This window comes from Vipera berus, assembly GCF_964194415.1.
Source record: "Vipera berus genome assembly, chromosome: 15".
Taxonomy (NCBI): domain Eukaryota; kingdom Metazoa; phylum Chordata; class Lepidosauria; order Squamata; family Viperidae; genus Vipera; species Vipera berus.
In genome coordinates, this window is record NC_138218.1 from 9,430,960 (window position 1) to 9,450,155 (window position 19,196).

At 47.7% G+C, this 19,196-nt stretch overlaps 1 protein-coding gene across 15 annotated transcripts in view; it reads right to left on the reverse strand.

The window, feature by feature from the left end:
* The window catches only part of TSC1 (TSC complex subunit 1), a 37,346-nt gene extending 18,638 nt beyond the window's left edge, over positions 1-18,708 (reverse strand). For 11 of the 15 annotated variants that reach the window (XM_081339716.1, XM_081339729.1, XM_081339728.1 and 8 more), the window contains exons 1-21: positions 17,758-18,708; positions 17,544-17,654; positions 11,504-11,572; positions 10,744-10,937; positions 10,453-10,556; positions 10,102-10,254; positions 9,333-9,477; positions 8,628-8,782; positions 8,055-8,128; positions 7,735-7,913; positions 6,626-6,741; positions 5,892-6,012; positions 5,151-5,203; positions 4,721-4,787; positions 3,969-4,073; positions 3,286-3,856; positions 2,294-2,337; positions 1,822-1,988; positions 1,296-1,478; positions 686-796; positions 118-240 (exon numbers count right to left, since the gene is read on the reverse strand). In XM_081339716.1, the coding sequence (XP_081195842.1) occupies positions 118-240; positions 686-796; positions 1,296-1,478; positions 1,822-1,988; positions 2,294-2,337; positions 3,286-3,856; positions 3,969-4,073; positions 4,721-4,787; positions 5,151-5,203; positions 5,892-6,012; positions 6,626-6,741; positions 7,735-7,913; positions 8,055-8,128; positions 8,628-8,782; positions 9,333-9,477; positions 10,102-10,254; positions 10,453-10,556; positions 10,744-10,849 (2,577 nt within the window). In that variant the 5' untranslated portion in view covers positions 10,850-10,937; positions 11,504-11,572; positions 17,544-17,654; positions 17,758-18,708. Of the gene's footprint in view, positions 1-117; positions 241-685; positions 797-1,295; positions 1,479-1,821; positions 1,989-2,293; positions 2,338-3,285; positions 3,857-3,968; positions 4,074-4,720; positions 4,788-5,150; positions 5,204-5,891; positions 6,013-6,625; positions 6,742-7,734; positions 7,914-8,054; positions 8,129-8,627; positions 8,783-9,332; positions 9,531-10,101; positions 10,255-10,452; positions 10,557-10,743; positions 10,938-11,503; positions 11,573-15,952; positions 16,043-17,543; positions 17,655-17,757 lie in introns of those variants that run through there. The other 4 variants (XM_081339725.1, XM_081339726.1, XM_081339727.1 and 1 more) reach the window with 4 other exon arrangements.
* Between the last annotated feature and the right edge of the window lie 488 nt (positions 18,709-19,196).

Here is a 19,196-nt window from a genome sequence, read left to right on the forward strand (position 1 = left end):
CGGAGTCTTTCTTTCGTCCTAAATTGTGAACTTGCTTCGCTGAAGACGTTAAAAATGGCGGAATTTTACCCGGCAGCTGGGCCACCCGACAATGAATCGGGGGTCCAAGGAAGTTACCTTGGTGGTGTCGGCGTGCTTGTTGTGCAGCTGCTCCACGTACAGTTCATTCACCTCCCCCAGCACCAGCAGCTGCCTGTTCAAGAACTCCATCTGCTGTTGGACCGACTCGCTGTTGGAAAGCTGGAGGAGGAAACAGGGAAGGGTTCTTTGGGAAGCTGACAAGCGACACCGCTTAGGCCTTTTCAAGGGTGTGTAAAGGGCAATTAAAGGGACGCGGTGGCTCAGTGCGTTAGGACACTGAGCCTGCCGATCAGAAGGTCGGCAGTTTGGCGGGTCGAATCCCGAGTGCCACGTAACAGAGTGAACAGTGTTCCGTGCGCCTTTGGCGTCTAGTCATGCCGGCCACATGACCACGGAGACGTCCTTGGACAAGCGCTGGCTCTTCGGCTTTGAAACGGAGATGACTAGCACGCATGTGTGGGGGAACCTTTTCCTTTACCTTTTAACAGGGAATTACCCACCCTCTTCTCCCTCCACCCCCCCACCCGTGGTAACTATGCTACCTTAAGCAGAAAGCAGGAAACGGCGAACTAAGTCCCCCCCCCGCCCCGCCCAGCAATTTTACCTTTTGTGAAACTTGGCTCAGCTGCAATTCTGTGTGGCACACCTTGTTGTTTGATTTTTTCAGCTCGGACCGCAAGTCTCGTATTACGTTGGAACAGTCTTCCAGTTTGGTCTAGTTAAGGGGGGGAGAAAAAAAAAAGAAGGCATGCGTTCGTCCAGTTTATGCCAGGATCCCCATCACAATTTTATTTACTATTTTTATAAATAATTCAAGGAGGCAAACGCACGCTATAGACTCACTTCCTCCTATTTTCCACATAGCAACAACTGTGTGAGGTGGCTGAGAGAGTGGCCCAGAGTCACCCAGCCGGCTTTCGTGCCTAAGGTGGGACTAGAACTCACCGTCTCCTTGAGGATTGGCCCAAAGTCACCCAGCTGGCTTCCCTAGCTGAGGGCAGACTCGAACTCACGACCTCTTGGTTTCTGGCTTGGCGCCCTAAGCATTAGACCGAACCTGGGGGCATCTAATGTGGTGAGTCTGTTTTCTACAACACCCTGATTTTGGGGAGGGGTTTTTTGGTGAGGGGAGGGGGGGGGTAAGGGCAGAAGAAACGCAGCCCCTCTCCTCTGGAGAAAACCACCCTGGGAGGGTCCCACGTGGGATCTCTTACCTTCAGCTCCTGGCTCTGGCTGTAATACTCCTCCCGCTGGTGCTGCAGCTGGCGGAGCTGGCTGTGCAGTTGAGCCACCATGCGCTCGTATTCCTCCTGGAAGAGGCGGTGTTTGGCCTGCTCCTTCTGCAGGCTGAGCTTCAAGGCCTGGATGTCCTTCTCCTGGAGCCGCAGCTGGTCTTTCTGTCCAGAGGGAGAGGTCAGAGGTCAGGGTCCGGGCCCTGCCTTTGCCCACTCACGTGCTTTGCTCAAAGGGGAGCCATTTGTCTGGCTATTTGGAGCAGGACTCCGCAAGACCTGTTGCCCCCCCCCCAGTGAGACATGGATAGATAGATAGATAGATAGATAGATAGATAGATAGATAGATAGATAGACAGACAGACAGACAGACAGACAGAAAGACAAGACAAGAAAAGACAGACAAGCAGGCAGGCAGGCAGATATAAACAGAAGAGATGAATGAAGACATGATGGACAGACGGATGGACCTAAATCTTTTCACTGCCAGGAATTGCACAAGGCTCACCATGGCTGCGTTGTGTTCCTCCAGGGCAGCAGTTCTAATGGCTTTCCGCAGGAGGCGCCTGTTCCGGAGGGCGTGTTGCTGCCTTTTGAAGCGCTCGTACAACAGCTGGTTATGCAGCAGGCGCAACTGATTCTGGAGGGTGTGAATCTCCTCGGAAGGAGGAGAACCTGCGGGGAGACAGAACAGGGAAAGACGGCGCTGGAAACACTGGGTGCCCAGGACGGGTGGGTGGGTGTTGTCTCTCTGTGTGGGGGTTTGCGTTTGTGTGTGCTTCCAGGCCTCCTTCTAAAATCGAAGTCCTTGGAAGTAATAACGGACCCATTCAGAGCAAAATCCCCCGTAAGCCAAATCGACATCTCTTCCGCAGGAGATCTATTCACGAGTCTATTGTTTGCCAGTTGATGGGTTCCCCGCCTAAAGTAGGACTAGAACTCCCTCGTCTCCCGGGTCCCCAGGGGAAAAACTGGCTCACCTCCAAAGTGAGTCCAATCGGCGGATCGGCTTGGCAACGACAACCTGATGAGAGAGAGAGAGAGAGAGAGAGAGAGAGAGAGAGAGAGAGAGAGAGAGAGAGAGACAAAACAAAAACTCAGTTGGTTCTCCCGCAATTGGTGGTAATTCACTCGAGATTTTATCTCGGGCGGGCGGGGGGGGGGAGAGGAAGGAGGGTCCACAGATAAGGCGTAGGTTCGCTACACGGCATGGGGCCTGGTTATTTGAGGGACCTGCCGTGCCCCTCCCCCCCAAAAAAACCCCCTGCCTGGCCAGATCTATTCTGCAGGATTAAGCCCACCAACAGAGGTAAGTCTTCAACTTTACGGCCACAGATGACCCCAACTTTTCTGTTAAGTGAGACCCCTGAAGCTGGGGGATGCCCCATGTTACGGCCTTTCTTGCTAAGTTGAAGAGTGTCACACAACGAAGGAGGACTTACCCGACTTACAACAGTTCGTTCAGTGACCGATTAAAGTGACAACGGTGCTGAAAAATGTGACTTACAGCCGTTTTTCAACCTCTGTGGCGTCCCTATGCTCACGTGATCCAAATCCAGACCCTTGGCAACCGACTCGTATTTATGACGGTCGCAGCGTCCCCGGGGGGGGGGCTCACCCTGATCCCCTTTTGCGACCTTCTGACGGGCAAAGTCAGTGGGGAATGCAGATTCCCTTAAGGGTTAACTAACTTATCAAGCGCAGCGGCTGCCTTAACAACTGTGGCGAGGAAGGTGGTTTAACGGGGGGGGGGGGAGCACCACGCACGTAAACCAATGTCTTGCTTTAACAACAGAAATTCTGGGGCCCCTTGCAGTCGTAAAGCGAGGGCGTCCTGGAAGCGAAGGTAAAAGGGAAGATAAGTCCTGGCCACGTTGACTGTAGGGCACTGCAAACGGCCGTAAAGGCAGGCCAGCTGCTAACCCTGTTGTGTCATCTGGAGCGAGTTCAGGGTGCGCGCACGGCCACTTACTTGCTCAGTTCTCTGCTGTGCGCGTCGGCCCCGTGTTGAAGCAGCCTGTCTAAGACGTCCAGCGGGGAAGCAGCAAGGAAGCCATCGTCCTCTGCTCCTCCCTTACTCTTCCTCAGCTCTTCGGTCTTCCGGCTGACAAACAGGTAGGCCGTCTTAGGCAACGCCACCTCAAACAGGTGCTCGTAGCCCGGAAGCCGCTGGATCCCGAGGACGGGCCGCTGGCGGGCAGGGATTTTGCAAGGGCTGGGGGTCAAAATTCCCGCATCTGGCCAGGACTGCCTTTCTTGAAGCCCCAAGGCGATCTCCTCGCCGTCGCGACAAGGCCGATCGATGGGTGTAAAGGCTTGCTTCGGAGTGTCCCGCGAGCCTTCCAGCCCGGGTTGGTCCAGAAAAGACGCCAAGGGCTCCGTGTTCGAAAGCTGCCCTGCGGCGCTCGAAGCCACCGACTGAGACTTCCGGGAACCGGAGAGATTCTCGCTGGATTGGTAGAAGGGAGAATCGAATCCTCCCCGAGGCACGACGGGCTCGGCCTCCGTGGCGGTGATGGCGGAGATTTCGTTCGAGATGGCATCTGGAGAAAGGGGAGGGGAGGGGAAAATTCCATTTATTGAGGCCTAATCCCGCTTGTCTAATCGGAAGGACAGACGGTGTGTGGCTGATGGTCCAAGCAGCCACGTTCTCACCTTCTTCTCTGTCTTTCTCTCCGCTGTCTTCACAAGAGGCCTCCAGGTCTCCTAGGATGTTGGGCAGGTCGTTTAAAGTTACAGAATTTTTACTGCCTTGGGAATCTGGATAACCAAGGTCAAAATAATAATAATAATAATTAATAATTAATAATTAATAATTAATAATAATTAATAATAATAATAATAGAAAGAGAAAACATAAAAGGAAATTCAAGATTGTGTTACTAACATAAAATACGTTCCATCAGCTCTTTTCCGCCTAGCCAAATTCTGCTGGCTTGCCCCAAACTTGATCAATAGTAGGTGAACTAAACTACAGCTAGTCAACTGATGAGCATAATGCGAAAGCTCTCATTACGGTCATTAATCAAGGATTCTCTGTACGGAAGACCCAGAAGAGCTCAGAGTTCTGGTTTGTTCCATTCTCAAGGAATCCCACACAAGAAGAGACAACAAGTAGGTGTCACCTCTACAACGAACCTGGCTCTTTGAGGGGGGGGGGTTTCTCCTGCTTGAGCAGGGGGTTGGACTAGAAGACCTCCAAGGTCCCTTCCAACTCTGTTAAAACTGTTATTGAATCAAGTGTTCCTCTATCAAGCTTCGTTGCAGCTTTTCAAGCCTCTCTACTTCAAAGAAAGGGGGGGGGGCGCAAAGGAACAATCGGGTCCTGAAGATGTTTACCATGCAAATTTGATCAATATAACTGGAAGAGGTGAGGAAAAGGCAGCTATTTAAGCATGAAAACTCACCTAGAGTTCTGTTTATGATATTTTGCTGGCGAGACAGGAAAGGCCTGGCGGGATCTGCTTTTTCCTCCTTGGGGGGGGAAGGGGGAGAAAGAGGATTCAATTCAAATTTAACTGCAGAAGCAGGCACTTTTAACTGCAATAAACCCTCCTGCAACTCCCAGAAGCCCCTAAAGCCAGTGTGGCAACTGCAGAGAATTCTGGGATTGAAAATCCTGGAGGGCAGTCCATGCAGGAATGGGACAAAATTAACCCGGGTTGCTTATCCTGAAGGCAACGGATGAAGCACAATCGCCAACAGCCCAGGTAGGTCCCACCAAGGACGTTCTACTTAGCCCAAATTGACTCAACCCGGCTTATTTCAGACGTTCTTCTACCCCCGCCCCCAAGTCAAAGACGGGGGGGGGGTGCTGATAGAAACGTTAATCTGTACCTTCTTGGAAGATGCAGCGGCCGTTGCAGGAGCTGAACTCGGAACCAAATCGTCTGAAATGCAGAAGGGAAGAGAGATGGCTGGGCACCGCTGGGAAGTTCCTTTCCCAACTGCTCAACGGTAGATAACACGGGATTCCCGACCAAGTTTAGCAAACTTTAGCAAAAAGAGGAACCGACACGCAAGCCCTTTATTTGTTGATTATTTGTTCTTTTTAAAGAAAAAGAAAATTGCCCAGGAAACCAACAGTCGCCAAAGGAAAGCGCCGCGTTCGAGAAAAGCGTTTTCTTTGCAAAGGGGGATCTCTGACCGACAACAAAAATTCTGACCTGGAATGACAGAACGTGTGGAAGCCTCTACACCCATCCCACCCCCTTTCTTGCCTCGATGTTCAGGGAATCACTACAGTTAGTTAGTTAGTTAACCCGGTTGTTAAAGGAAATCTGGCTTTCCCCCCGCTGACTTTGCTCGTCAGAAGGTCGCAAAAGGGGACCACGTGACACACACACACCCAGGATGCTGCATCCGTCGTAAACACAAGCCAGTTGCCAAGCGTCACTAAATGAATTCTTGTCAGTTGGGCACTGCCTGTATTCGGCTCCCTCGGCTTCAAGCCTCTTAAGCCCATTTCCCCACCCCCACCCCCCCTTGAGAATAAACATCTCGGAGCAGAGCCCCTCGCAAGGCCAAGATTTCACATCCGGGGCGAGGGGAAGGAGTTGGGAAAAGCGGGCGTCATACCGGCTGTGCTGAAGAACTTGGTGTAAGGCTGGGAGGAAGTCTGCGAGGACTCCAGAACAAGGCCGGGAGAAGTTGGGGGGGTGGCCATGCCACAAATAGCAGAGGGGCTCCAGATAGGCGCCTGCAAAAAATAAACGCGAGAGTTTCTGGTTACTCCGGAGGAAGAGGAGGAAAAACTGGCTTTTTGCCCCAATCTGAGCTTCCCCACGTGCTCCCTGTCCAAAATGCACGAGGGGGAGGGAGGGAGGAACAATCCACCTTTGGAAATTCTTTTTTTTTCTTTCGATATTTTATTACTTTTTTTATAGTCAGAAATCCTTAATGTTTTGTCAGCAACGTCTTGTCTGGGTTTCAATATTTAGCTTGCTAACACACGTTAAAACTCCTTTCTCTCGATCTTGTTTTTATAGCCATTGATAAAAAGGTATCCCTCCTTAATCTAAAGTATTCTGAGTCCTCTTTCTCTTTCGTTTTCAGGGTCAGTCTGTCCGTTTCTGCACAGACTAAAATTCCCTTAATTATCTCTCCTCCCCCCCCCCCTTAATTCTTCATCTTTCCCTTGGAAATCCTTAACCCTTCCGGGCAAAAGGAGGCTGGTGAAAGTAGCTCAAAGAGCCCACTTTGCACACTTGGTCCCTCAAACGACCTGCCGGGGGACCCCCCCCAAAGGAAAGATGACAAATTATTATTATTATAATTTTGTCCTCCCAAGACTATAAATCCCAGCCCGTTACCTGCAGAGGCTCAGCGGACAAGCTTGAGGACTGGGGGTTCAGGATGTGAGGTAGCTGCCCTGGGATCTGGGAGAGAACCAGCCGAGAAGCAGAGTAAGGGGTCGACGTGGCGACTCCTGCAGTTCAAAGGACAGAAAAGCAAACCGGCTAGTCCTTGACTTACAACCACAATCGGGGCCAGAACTTGTTGCTAAGTGATGCAGGTTTTTTTTCAGCAGAGAGAGAGAGAGAGAGAGAGAGAGAGAGAGAGAGAGAGAGAGAGAGAGAGAGAGAGAGAGAGAGAGAGAGAGAGTAGTTGACCTAACAGAAGAAATAGTCAACAGAAGAGAAAATTTGTAGCTCGGGGTTGAATTGTGGGGTCCTGGGTGCTCTCTGAGCTGGGTGGTTTTCTTGCAGACATTTTATTTATTTATTTATTTGATTTGTATACCGCCCTTCTCCCTAAGGACTCACCCAACTAGGGAACATCACCAGTGTATGGCGAGTGTGGGGTTTGCTCGCTTTTTATATACAGATAAGCGGGGATTGGCCCCAGAAAAACCATCGAGAGAACATCACCCTAATCAAGGAGCTACAAAGAAGAAAATGACACACCCCACACCTAACAGGAAGCAAACCCCACATACATTATCACTGATGATGTGATGTAGTTGGGATAATGAAACATCTGCAAGAAAGCAACCAAGCTCAGAGAGCACCAAGGACCCCACAATCCTCCTCCTCCTCCTCCTCCAAACCCCACTCCCTTCTAGCACTGATGATGTTACCTAGTTGGGTCATGAAACGTCTGCAAGAAAACCACCCAGCTCAGAGAGCATCAAGAATCCTTATTTCCACCTCTGGCAAAAACTGTACCAGAGCCGTGATGGCACAGTGGTTAGAATGCAGTGCTTCAGGCTAACTCACTGCTCGTATCCAGGGGTTCGATCCGGACTGGCTCAAGGTTGACTCAGCCTCCCATCCTTCCGAGGTTGGTAAAATGAGGACCCAGATTGGGTTTTTTTTTTGTGGGGGGGGGGCAATAGGCTGACTCAGCAAATGGCTTAGAGAGCGCTGTAAAGTCCAGGGGCTATTGCTATTATACATTGGGGAGGATTAAAGCATCTTACCCAGACTATTGTAGGGAATCACGTAAGGGCTGGCCTCGGGGTCCGTGGGGCGAAGCGACAGGTGTGCGCAGCCTTGTAGGGAGGTTGAGCAGTAGCCATCTTCGTAGGAGGCTTCTGCTGGATCCAGGGAGATTTTGGCACATTCAATCACAACGTCGTGCGTTTCCAACCTCTTCCACCTATTGGAGGCACAAGTACCCGTCAGCTTTCGCCTGTTCCGAGGCTTCAGATTTTGAAGGGAAACCCTTCCCTTATCAGAAGAGCAGGCAATCCTAATGACAAGGAGGCTGATTCAGAGTCAGAGAAAGGAGCGTACGTACCTCCGAGGGTCCAGCTCGTGATCCTTGGAGCCGGTCACCAGCTCCGGATGGATACGCACGTGGCCCATCATCGGCTGGAAGGACAGCAAAGAGATCTCATAATGGGGACAAATGCAGATACACAGCTCAGCGCTGTGAGAGGCAACGTTTTGGTTGGATAGAACATTTCATTCAGGACTGAAGGATCCAACCCAAGAATCCAGATATTCCAAGGATTGATCTGACTTCCAGAGATTTGACCCAAGCAGGACAATCCTAAGACAAACCCAGCTCCAAACTGGCCCGTTTTGCTCTAGATTGATCCTGACTGATACTGCAAGGGAATCCTTTCCTGTTGCACTCGGAGGTTGAGATCTTTTCCAGGTAACATCTCACGTTTTTCCTTAAATTAATTTAATCCAACGGACGGGGAGGATCGCTGCTCTGTTCTCTCCTAGCCACTTTTAAGACAGGTTCTCATCCTAAGCTGGCTAGCGGGCTTCCACCCGGTCAAGCCAGTGTGGCAAATAACCACCTCCAAGTTCTCAGGGAGACTTCCGACGGGGAGACCATCAAACCTGCATTTGGTTATACCTTGACCACCTCTTCAAAGGTCTCCAGGTTTTCCTTCATGCTGTAGTGGGAGCGCAGAAAGGAGACAAAATTGCAGGGGTACATTCCGTAAAGGCGGTGAAAGAGGGCGTAGACGCTGGCGTGGAGGTGGACCAGATAGATCTCTGCCACGTGGCCTGGGGAGAGAAAGCCAACACGAAACCTATCAACCCGTCACCCCTTGGACAACTCCACACGAATCCCCGCTTCTCTTTTGCTATCACCCTCTCCAATGCCCAAGTCTGAAAAAAAAGGGCAAGACCTCCCTTCGCTCAAAATGAAATTTGACGGCCTCCACAAAGGTTCTTGAGAGGCTCTCCTTGAACTTCCTCCTCTACAGCAAGATAGAAATTATGACCACGGAAGAAGACGCTACTTCAGCGTCTCCTCCCATGGAACAGAACCTCAACCAACAGGACTAAGAGAAGCTACAATGCCAGTGTACCTCGAAGTGTGGGGCGCCAACCCGTAGGAGAAAAGCCTTGACAAGGGGATTCAACAGAATCTCCCTGTTAGCTGACATCAAGTTTTAAAGGCAAACCGGACAGGTCAAAGAGGCTAAAAATGCAGGTAACCCTCCACTCACAAACACGACTAAGCCCAAACATTCCAGGGCAAAGCAAGACAGGTGAGTTTTGCCCCTTCTTAAGTATGACCAACAGACTCGGAAACAAGGGAGCTTCTCACCTGGGTTCTTCAAGTACCAAGATGAAAGGCGGCCGAAGATGCCAAAAAAGTCATGAAGGTACTGCTTCCCAGACTGGGGGATCATGGGCAGCAAGGTGATTAACACCAGCACCCCCGTAGTGAGGACCACGACGTCGGTGTCAGTCTGCCACAAACAGGGAAACGAGATTTTTTTTGCGAGTTAGCCTGTCTCCAACTCTGATGGATATATGAAGGAAGGAGATGGATGGATGGATGGATGGATGGATGGATGGAAGGAAGCAGGGAGGGAAGGAAAATAACAGACTTATACACTGCTTCACAGTGCTTTACAGCCCTCTCTAAGCGGTTTACAGAGTCAGCATCTTGCCTTCAATAATCTCGGTCCTCATTTTACCCACCTCGGAAGGATGGACAGCTGAGACAACCTTGAGCTGGTCAGGATTGAACTGCTGGCAGTGGGCAGTTAGCCTGCAATACTGCATTCAAACCACTGCACCACCAGGACTCACTCATTCTATCTATCTATCTATCTATCTATCTATCTATCTATCTATCTATCTATCTATCTATCTATCTATCTATCTATGTGTCCACTAAGAGTCAACACTGACTTGGTAATCAATAAATGAAGGCCCTAGTTCCAAAAACGCACTCATGACATTTTCTTGGCAGACCTCCCTCTCGGCGGAACACAGCAGAGCCTCAGAAGTTCCCTCCCTTATCCCAACACCTATCCCCATCTGCCCAACGTGATAAAGGAGGTTTTTTATCAGCATCAAGCCCTTACCTTGAGACACTTGAGGAGGGAAAGGAGAACAGGTGCCTGCGGGAGCTTATGTTTCCAGGAGGGCTGGCATCTAATCACATGGCCAAGCAGCGAAAGAGTGGCGAGGCGGGTAGCAGGTTTGCTCACGTATTCGTTGATTTTATCAAGCAGGTGCTGAGGGGGAAGATTTTAAAAGGGAAGAAATTAAAAGTGTTGGCCACAGGGGCGCTAGAAGACGCGATCATTCTGAACGGGAAAGGATGTGGGCTGTTGTGGATGTGGGCTGACCCCCAAAAATGGCCTGTTCCCTGTGACCAGTGCTGGGAACTAGCGCTCCGATCGGCTTAATGTAAACCGTTCTTCTGGCTTTACCTTGTCATGTGGTTCTTGAACAGTGGTCAGGATGTGCAAAGCTTGATCAGAGCTGGTTTCCAAGTAGTAATCCACCAAAGAATTCACCAGCATGGGCCCACGGTCTGTTGCAATCCACCATCAGGACAGGGGGAAAAAAAAACCACAAATCAACTTGCACAAAATGATTCAGTTCTTTCAGCAGCAGCATAGACATTTGACTAAGGCAGGGGGTCTTCCAACTTGGCCCTTTTATGACTTGTGGACTTCAAGTCCCAGAATTCCTCAGCCAGCTCCCCCCCCAAAACGTACCTGTGGCTAGGTTGTCTCTAAACACAGCCATTATATCTTCCAGAGCAGCCAGGACTGGAGAATCCAGCATGGGGAGGAGATCCCCAATACTTGCTTGTTGAGACATCCTGCTTCACGCTAGGCGCTAACGTCCATGGCAGTGTAATCATGCAAGGCACAGTTGCTTCCAGTTCTACATGGGTGCTCCTGTCAAACTAGGTGAAGAGAAAATATAGATTTTTTTTGGAAAATGTCCCCTTGGCTCTCCAGCCACCAGGGATACTGAATTTCAGGCTCCTCATCCAACAAAGGTCACGTTTTACTTTCTCTTGCTAAGTGAAACAACGAACCGAGAGTTTCACTCTTACGACCTCTCTTGCCACACTTGTTAAGCAAATCGCTGTGGTTTAACTTAGTCACATGGCTGACTTCCCCACTGACTTTGCTTTGTCAGAGGGCCGCAAAAAGGGGGGGAATCACACAACCACGGGATGCTGCAACCGTCATAAATACGAGCCAGTTGCCAAGCGTCTGAATTTTGATTGCGTGACCATGGGGAGGCTGCAAACGGTCGTTAAGTGTGACAGAAGTTTGTTAGTCAGTTTCTTAAGTGGTGTTGCAACTTTGAACGGTGACTGAACGACTGTTAAGGATTGCCTGCAGTCATAAGTCAAGGACGAGCCGTGGAGTCTACACCCCTCCTGTTTTTCATCTACAAATCTGGACAAAAAAAAAATATCCCTCAGTTGATGCATGTGAAGAACAGAAGTTACAAATATACCTGCTAGGCCCGCCAAGTAGTTTCTTCCTTTCCACCACTTTACAATCTGGTTTTTTCATGATCACAGAACTAAGGGGGGGGGGAGGGGAAGAAGAGAAAAAGCTAGTGAGTATGTATCTCTCAAAAGAGGAGAGGGCAAAAAAAAAACCTGTAATAATTGTTAAACTGGCACGTTTTGATTTTAAAATAGGATTCGGAAGTCATCAGCAATATCCAGGTGTTTGCTGTGACGATTCATCAATATTTTCCCCAGGAGTAACATATAAAACATGAGGCGCTGCTACTATTGCATTTCTGAAAAATACAACAAGCCTCTCGTGGCATCCAAATTACACCCGTAGGTCAAACGTTTAGAGAAGCAAACTGGAATTAAGGAGGAACTTCCTGACAGTGAGGACAATCAACCAGCTTACCCCCAGAAATCGTGGGTGGCTCCATCACTGGAGATTTGCAAGAAGAGACTGGACAATCACCTGGTCTGAGACGGTATAGGTTCTCCTGCTTGAGCAGGGGGTTGGACTAGAAGACCTCCAAGGTCCCTCCCAACTCCTATTCTAAGTACAGGCAGCCCTTGACTTACAATAGTTCATTTACTGACTGTTCAAAGGGTGCTGAAAAAAGTGATCCATGACCATTTCCCCCCGCCTTATGTTGCACCATCCCTGCGGTCACATGATCAAAATTAGGAAACTGCCTCCTGTTTGTGACGGTTGCAATGTCACGTGATCCCCTTTTGCGACCCTTCTGACAAACAAAGGCAACGGGGAAGCCATTAGGTTAACGAGCCTGTTACTAACTTAGCAACGATGGCAAGGAAGACCATAGAATGGGGCACAACTCACTGAATAATTTATCTTGCTCAGCAGTGGAAATTTTGGGCTCCACTCTGGTCGCGAGTTCAGGTCTCCCTGTGCTGTCCCAAAGGTTTGCTGACAGCTAAGAAAGTTACAAGCTGTATATACTGTAAATATGCACTGCATATTAAATCTCCCACCCCCACCCCCGGCAGCATTTCAAAGAGAAGGGAAGCTTGGAAGTCAATATCAAATTAATAAACGTGATTTATCTTGATTTATGTTCCTAGCTTGTCTCCATCTGCAATTTTCAGCTTTTAGAAGTCAATACGACTTCTGACATTGTCTGTGGGGGGGGGGGGGGAGATGAGTTTGCAATGTTTCTAAAACATTGCTTTTAACTCCCAAATAAAAACTTCCTTTGGCTGATTACACAATTCAACAGTATCTATCTCCAGGTCTGTTTATTTTTTTCTTCCCCCCCCCCCAATTTGCAAACACATTTTAGATGCTACTCTGTTTCTAACACAAGGTGCATTTATAAAGGTAGCTTTTAAAAAAAATAATCCAAAAGTATCTTTCTCCGTAAACTTTATACAAAACGGGAAAATCTTAGGGCAAAGATGGCTATATTTCCACCACACGGTGCGCCAAACCAAATAAGGACCCAGCATCTGAACTCACATGTACACAAAGACTGGAAGAGGAGACTAATTGTGGTTAACATTAATCTTGGTTAGGGTGGTATCTTTTATGGCATGTATGAGATAAAGCATGTTGTATAAATGCAACCTGATTTATTTGTTCAGGATACAAGGTTCACGCAGATTAATTTAGCAATTAAGTTAATGATCTCTAATTCATCTTTTTTAAAAAAAATTAATGTCTGGCAATAATCGTGACACTATAGATAATGGAAGAAGCAACTGAAGGCCAGCTGGAGAGATTTTGGAACTAGTACTGTAGTTCAAATTCATGAATTTACATAGGGAAAGAATGATAATATGCAATGCTTAAATCTACTGCTTTACTATATAGTATTTTCGTTTTATTTTCCTACTTCTGCAGAAAGATAACAAGGCCAATTCCGGCCAACTTGCTCACATGGCAGACGTCCTAAAAACAGATCAAGGCTTTTAAAATTAGTAATATTATTTGCCCATCGCTTAAAATGAGATATTTTTTTTCTCTCGGCTGAGGGGGTGGTAGGATTGGGTATGTAAAATAAACGAATAACATAAATGGAAATTATTCCATTTCAAAACAACACTTTTCACTGAATTTGGATCTTTGAGACCGTACTCTTGAGGAGCTTAAGAATTTAGAGAGCTTTGTAAGCTCAAGGTCTTAAGAGCTTTTTCTGCCAAATCTAAATCAGACATGCACACAAACTGTAGATAACTAGACCGTTTCACCTAGAAGCAGTAGCATGCACTAAAGAAAGAATTAAAATGAAAATTAAACTAAAATAGCCCCTTTAAAAAAGCCTCCACGAATCTACCCCTCCTAGGTCAGCCAACGTGATTTTTCAAAATAAAGAGGGTTTTTTAGAAAAAAGAAAAAAGGGTTCTGTATTAATCAACTGTTTTTGAAGTTCTATTTAGGCGAAACAATTCCTCTTTCCTTTTAAATAAATACCAGATAAACAACACAGGGGCAGGGAGAAATCAGAGTTGGAAAGGACCAACAAATGAAAGCAATCCTGACAAGATATTCATTCATAACTGGTAGAAGAGGAGTGAAAAATCGTATTATTATTATTGGACTTTCAGTGGCTTAAATGTCACTACTAACGCCACTCCAGGTTTAGATCAAGAAAATATTTGAATAGCCAGTTTCCAGGAGAAAAAAAATAGCATAAATCAAAGAGTGGGATTAATTTGTTAAGCATAGCTGGCTGGCCCTTTCCCCCCCCCCCCCCCCGTTTTAGGGTTAAAGAGTTCCTCTTTAAGTTCTTCTTTCTTACTCACTCCCCCTACCATTTCCACCTCACGTGCTGTTTATTGTAACATAGATGAATAAAACATAGGGCTGTTTGTATTTACCTATAGCTTTTTAACGACACCTACTGCATTCTGCAACAATCATCACCCTAATCATTTTACCTACTTATCCTGCAATAGCTGGAAGACACCAGTGTGGGGACTCAGACAAGCCTGAAGCTCAGAGCTTCACAAAGACAACCCCCCCAAGCTCCATTTTGATTGGATTGCATTAAAAAAAATCCTTTATATGCAACAAAACCCAATAAACACCTTTTTTCTCCTTTCTTCCTGACTTTGACTGCAAACCACTCCTCTCTTTTGAATTAAAAGGGAAGATGTTCTAGAAATATCCTTTGATACCCTTCAAAGGGAAGTTGTTCTGCCATTCACTGGGGGGGGGGAGTATGTTGCTTTTCTTTCCCAGGCCCTGCATCCCTCCCAGCCTCCTCCTTTGCCCCCCCTCCCCAAACCTGACCTTTGCCCCCTCCCCATTTCACCTAGCTCATCCCATATCTCCCTCCCAGATTTGTTTCTCTCTTTTAAAACATAATCCCTTGCACCCCATTAGATGCCTAAAAATGCAGGCTTCAAGAGAAACCCCTCTCCCGATTTGGACTACAGCCCCACCCCCTTGATTGCTGGTTTATGAAACGGGGTCCATTCCTTCTCCCCAACTTCACCCATCCAGCCCCTTGGATTATATACATTATTCAGCCCCTTTCATCAACTCTGCACATAATTCTAATATGGTGATCCTAGATAATGTATCTCATAATGTATATAAATATATGTATCATAATCTATAATACATACTAACCCACCCAGCCCCTTTCATTAACTCTGCTTATTCTATTAAGATGACTGATCCTAGATAATATATATCAATGTATATCAGTGTGTGTGTGTAGTGTATGTATATGTATGCATGTATGTATGTATATATCTATATGTACTTGTTTTCTGCCTGTATATATCTATATGTATGTATGCATGTGTGTGTGTATGTATATATATATATATATATATATATATATATATATATATATATACACAAACATATGTATACATATACGTATATGTATATGTGTGTATGTATATGTGTGTGTATATATATACACACACGCACACAATATATATGTAACCCACTCAGCCCCTTTCATTAACTCTGCACATAATTCTATTAAGGTAATGGCTGATCCTAGATAATAAATATACACACATATACATATATTGTCTATAACATAAATGCTATTCACTAGGCACATTTATATTATAGACATTATTAGATGCGTTATCTAGAATCGCCCCTTACCTTAATAGAATACTATGCAGAGTTGATGACAGGGGCCGGGTGGGGGAGGGGGGAGGATTGAATACATAAAACAGGTATTAATTAAAAAGAAACCCCCCCCCAAAGACCCAGCAGGCCTTTCCTGCCAGGGAGCCTCTTCCACCACGACCCTGCGGGGGAGGCCGGGCCGGGCAGCCCCCCCGAAGCAGCGTCCCTGCCCGGGGCGGGGGTCCCTCAGCCCCACGGCGAGCCCCCCCCCCCGCCGCCCCGCCCCACAGCTCCCCAGCCCCGCCGCCCTGCCTCCGCTCAGGCCCTTCTCCTCAGTTTCTCCGCCACGCAGCGGCCCTTCCCCGGGCCCCCTCCCGCCGCGGGGGCTCACCCCGTCCTCTTCCTCCTCCTCCTTCGCCGCCCCTCCGCTGTTTACCGTTCAAGCCTCTTCTAGTCCACAGGGCGCCGCCATCTTGGCTCCGCCACCCTCCGAGCGCCGAGCGCGGATCCCTCCGCGTCCGCCCCGCCCCGCTCGCGGTGGGGGAAAGAAAAATAGTCCCCCCCTTACACACTCCAACCTGGATGACTGCCCCCCTCCACCCCCGCCGCGACTCTTCCCCCACTCTCCTCGGTGTCCCGGGGGGGTCTCCTCACCCTTTTTCCGGCGCCCCCCGGGGGAGGGGAGGCCTTCCCGGGCTCGAGGCGCGGAAGGATCAGGCGGAGGAAAGCGCCTCGTGATGCCGAGAGGAGAGGCCGAGAAGAAGTCCCGGCAGGGAAGAGGGAGGAGGAGGGTCACGTGAGGCGGAGGAGAGGCTGGCGAGGGCGCTTGCGGGATGGTAAACAAGGGGCGGGGCGGAAAGGCCTCCGAGCCACGCCCACCCGGTTGCTCGTGGCAACCGGGCTGGAACCTGCTTGAATGAATTAAAGCAGGGGTCTTCAAACTTGGCCCTTTTATGACTTGTGGACTTCAACTCCCAGAATTCCTCAGCCAGACACGCTGGCTGAGGAATTCTGGGAGTTGAAGTCCACAAGTCATAAAAGGGCCAAGTTTGAAGACCCCTGATTTAAAGCGTCCGCGCGGACGTTCTTTGGGGGGGGGGGAAGGTGGCAGGTCTTGCAGGACTACAAGCCCCATCAGCCGCAGCCCCAGGTCCATGGGGAAGAATGCAAGGAAAAAATGACCACAACTTATACATGCAGCCTCTCTTTTATCCTCCTTTGGATAAAGCGCTGCTCCCCTGCCCCTCTTTCCACCACCCCCCTCCCCGTGTAAAAGCATTATCCCCGGTTCTGAATTCAAATTCAGCACATCAGAATTCGCCTACCTGCCCACGTTAAATAAACAGGGCTATAACGTCTGATGGCCACAAGAGGGCAACAGAACTTTTGCTTCACTTTCTGCCTCTGATGCCCTCTGGAGGCCACTTAGAGCAGCGCTGGAGTGTTTTGAATTCCCAGAATTCCCCAGCCAGCGTGCACCCATCTCAAAGCTGCCAAGGCTTGAGATGCACTGATTTAGGGGTTTTGCAATCCTCCTATGATAATCGTCCAGTGCTAAACTCTAAGCCTGCATTAACCTAATGCCTGGGGTCACACAACTTCTAATGCCCTGTCTAAAGAAATTACAGGTAGTCCTCGATTAATGACCGTTTCAAATTACGACGGGCCCTCCCCAAAGCTGCTTACCACCCATGTTTGACGTCACGACAGCTGCACATATCCCTGTGGTCGTGTGGTCACATTTTCATAAAAGCAAGGATTTATCATAAGCCACTTTTTAAATTGCCACTGCAACTACACCCGAATTGTCCAAATTTTGATCACGGGTCCGGGGGTCATGTGGTCCCCTTTTGCAACCTTCTAGAAAGCCAAATCAATGGGGAAGCCAGACTTGCTTAACAATCGTGTGACTAACTTAAAAGCGGCAGTGACTCCCTTAACAGCGGTGGCAAGAAAGGTCATAAAACGGAGACAAAACTCACTTAGCAACCATCTCGCTTAGCGACAGAAACATCCAGCTCAGTTAGTCGTCAAAAGCCGAGGAGCATCTGGAAGAGGCGGAAATGGGGGCTTCGGCAAGAAAAACGGACAGTCTAGAAACCCGAAAAATATAAATGGAAAACCAGTTAAAATGTGACATGGGGTAATAAAAATAAATAAACAAACGCCGTAGTTTCGTGCCTTCTTGCATCTTACCGCTAGATCAACAACGAGGCATCGTTTTGCAAGCCACAAGCAACAAGTTTGCTTTTTTTTCCCCCAGCATTTGCAAATTGTGCTTATGATTATTTTCCTTTTTTTCTTTCTTTTTTTCTTTTTTTTTTTTAAAAAAAATCAGTATCTCAAAAGAACACTCCACCAAAAAAAACCCCAAAAAACAGCCAAGCACCGAATAATCTGCGGAAGACGACTGGCTACTTCTGGGTTTGTGCAATTGAGCAATGCAAAAATGTTCCAAGTCTGGCTTGTTTTGATAAGCAAATGCTGTCAGGGGTTTGGCTCTCCCATTGGCTGGGGCCAGATTTTGACACGAATAATCTGATTGAAAAATCAGGGAGGGGAATGCAAGGCCCCCGGTGGGGAAGGGAGAGGGAGAAGGGGAGAACCCAACCCAGGGGTGAAATAGACAAGAGAAAGGGATCTACCCTTGCTAGATAACAGGAGTGTGGAAAACTTAGAGACACACACAACAGCTAAGGGAGCTCAGAATCATCACAACCCACCCTGGGAGAGAACTTTTGAGGCTAAACTTCTACAACCATCCTGTTAGCAGGTGATTTCCCTTTTCCAAAAGAGTTTTTTTTAAAAAAATATATGAAGAAAATCTAAATTTTCCTGCAGTTACCTCTTTTTGCAATAAGAAATAAGCATGCAGGAATATTTTGTGAAAATTAGGCAAAGGGGGGTTATTTTTCCTGGATAGTTTAATCTCTCTCTCTCTCTCCCTCTCTCTCTCTCTCTCTCATTCGTTCTCTCTCACACACACATTCTCCCTCTTTCTTTCTCAGACACACACACACTTTCTCATTTCTCTCTCTCATTCTCTGTCTGTTTCTCCCTCTCACGCTTTCTCTCCCTCCAATAAAAAATAATATATTTTTTTTTAAAGAAGTTCTATGAGAATCCCCTGCAAGAAGATTGCATTAAGGTAAAAGTCGCTCGCTTGGAAATTAGGAAGGTAGCTGTGTCATAGGTAGATTTCTTTGGGTGCTTCTGTAAATTAAGGTCCTTGGTTTGGGTAGAGATGGGAAGCAAATTCATTTTCATTATTTCGTAAATTGCTTTGGGAGCCTTTGGGAGGAAGGAACAGAAGATGGAAAAATGGTTTGAAATGAACAAATGAATTAAGGAATATTGTGCTGTTGATAGCTTGGCTAACATTTGCTGATTGCTGGAAAGACAGAATAGGACGAAGGAGTCTAAGTGTGTTTGTAGCAAAGAAACCTGGCTTGTAAATTAATTTTGGATTTTAAGAAAGCCTTAAATCTGGTATCATATGCCAGGAACTGGGAAAATTTGCAACTACTGATAGATAGCTAAGGAGTCAAGTTTTCCATAGCATATCCGGATTTCTGCAGCTCAAAATCTGATAGCTCCACCTTACATTATTATTTCTGGTTTAGATTTTTCTGAGA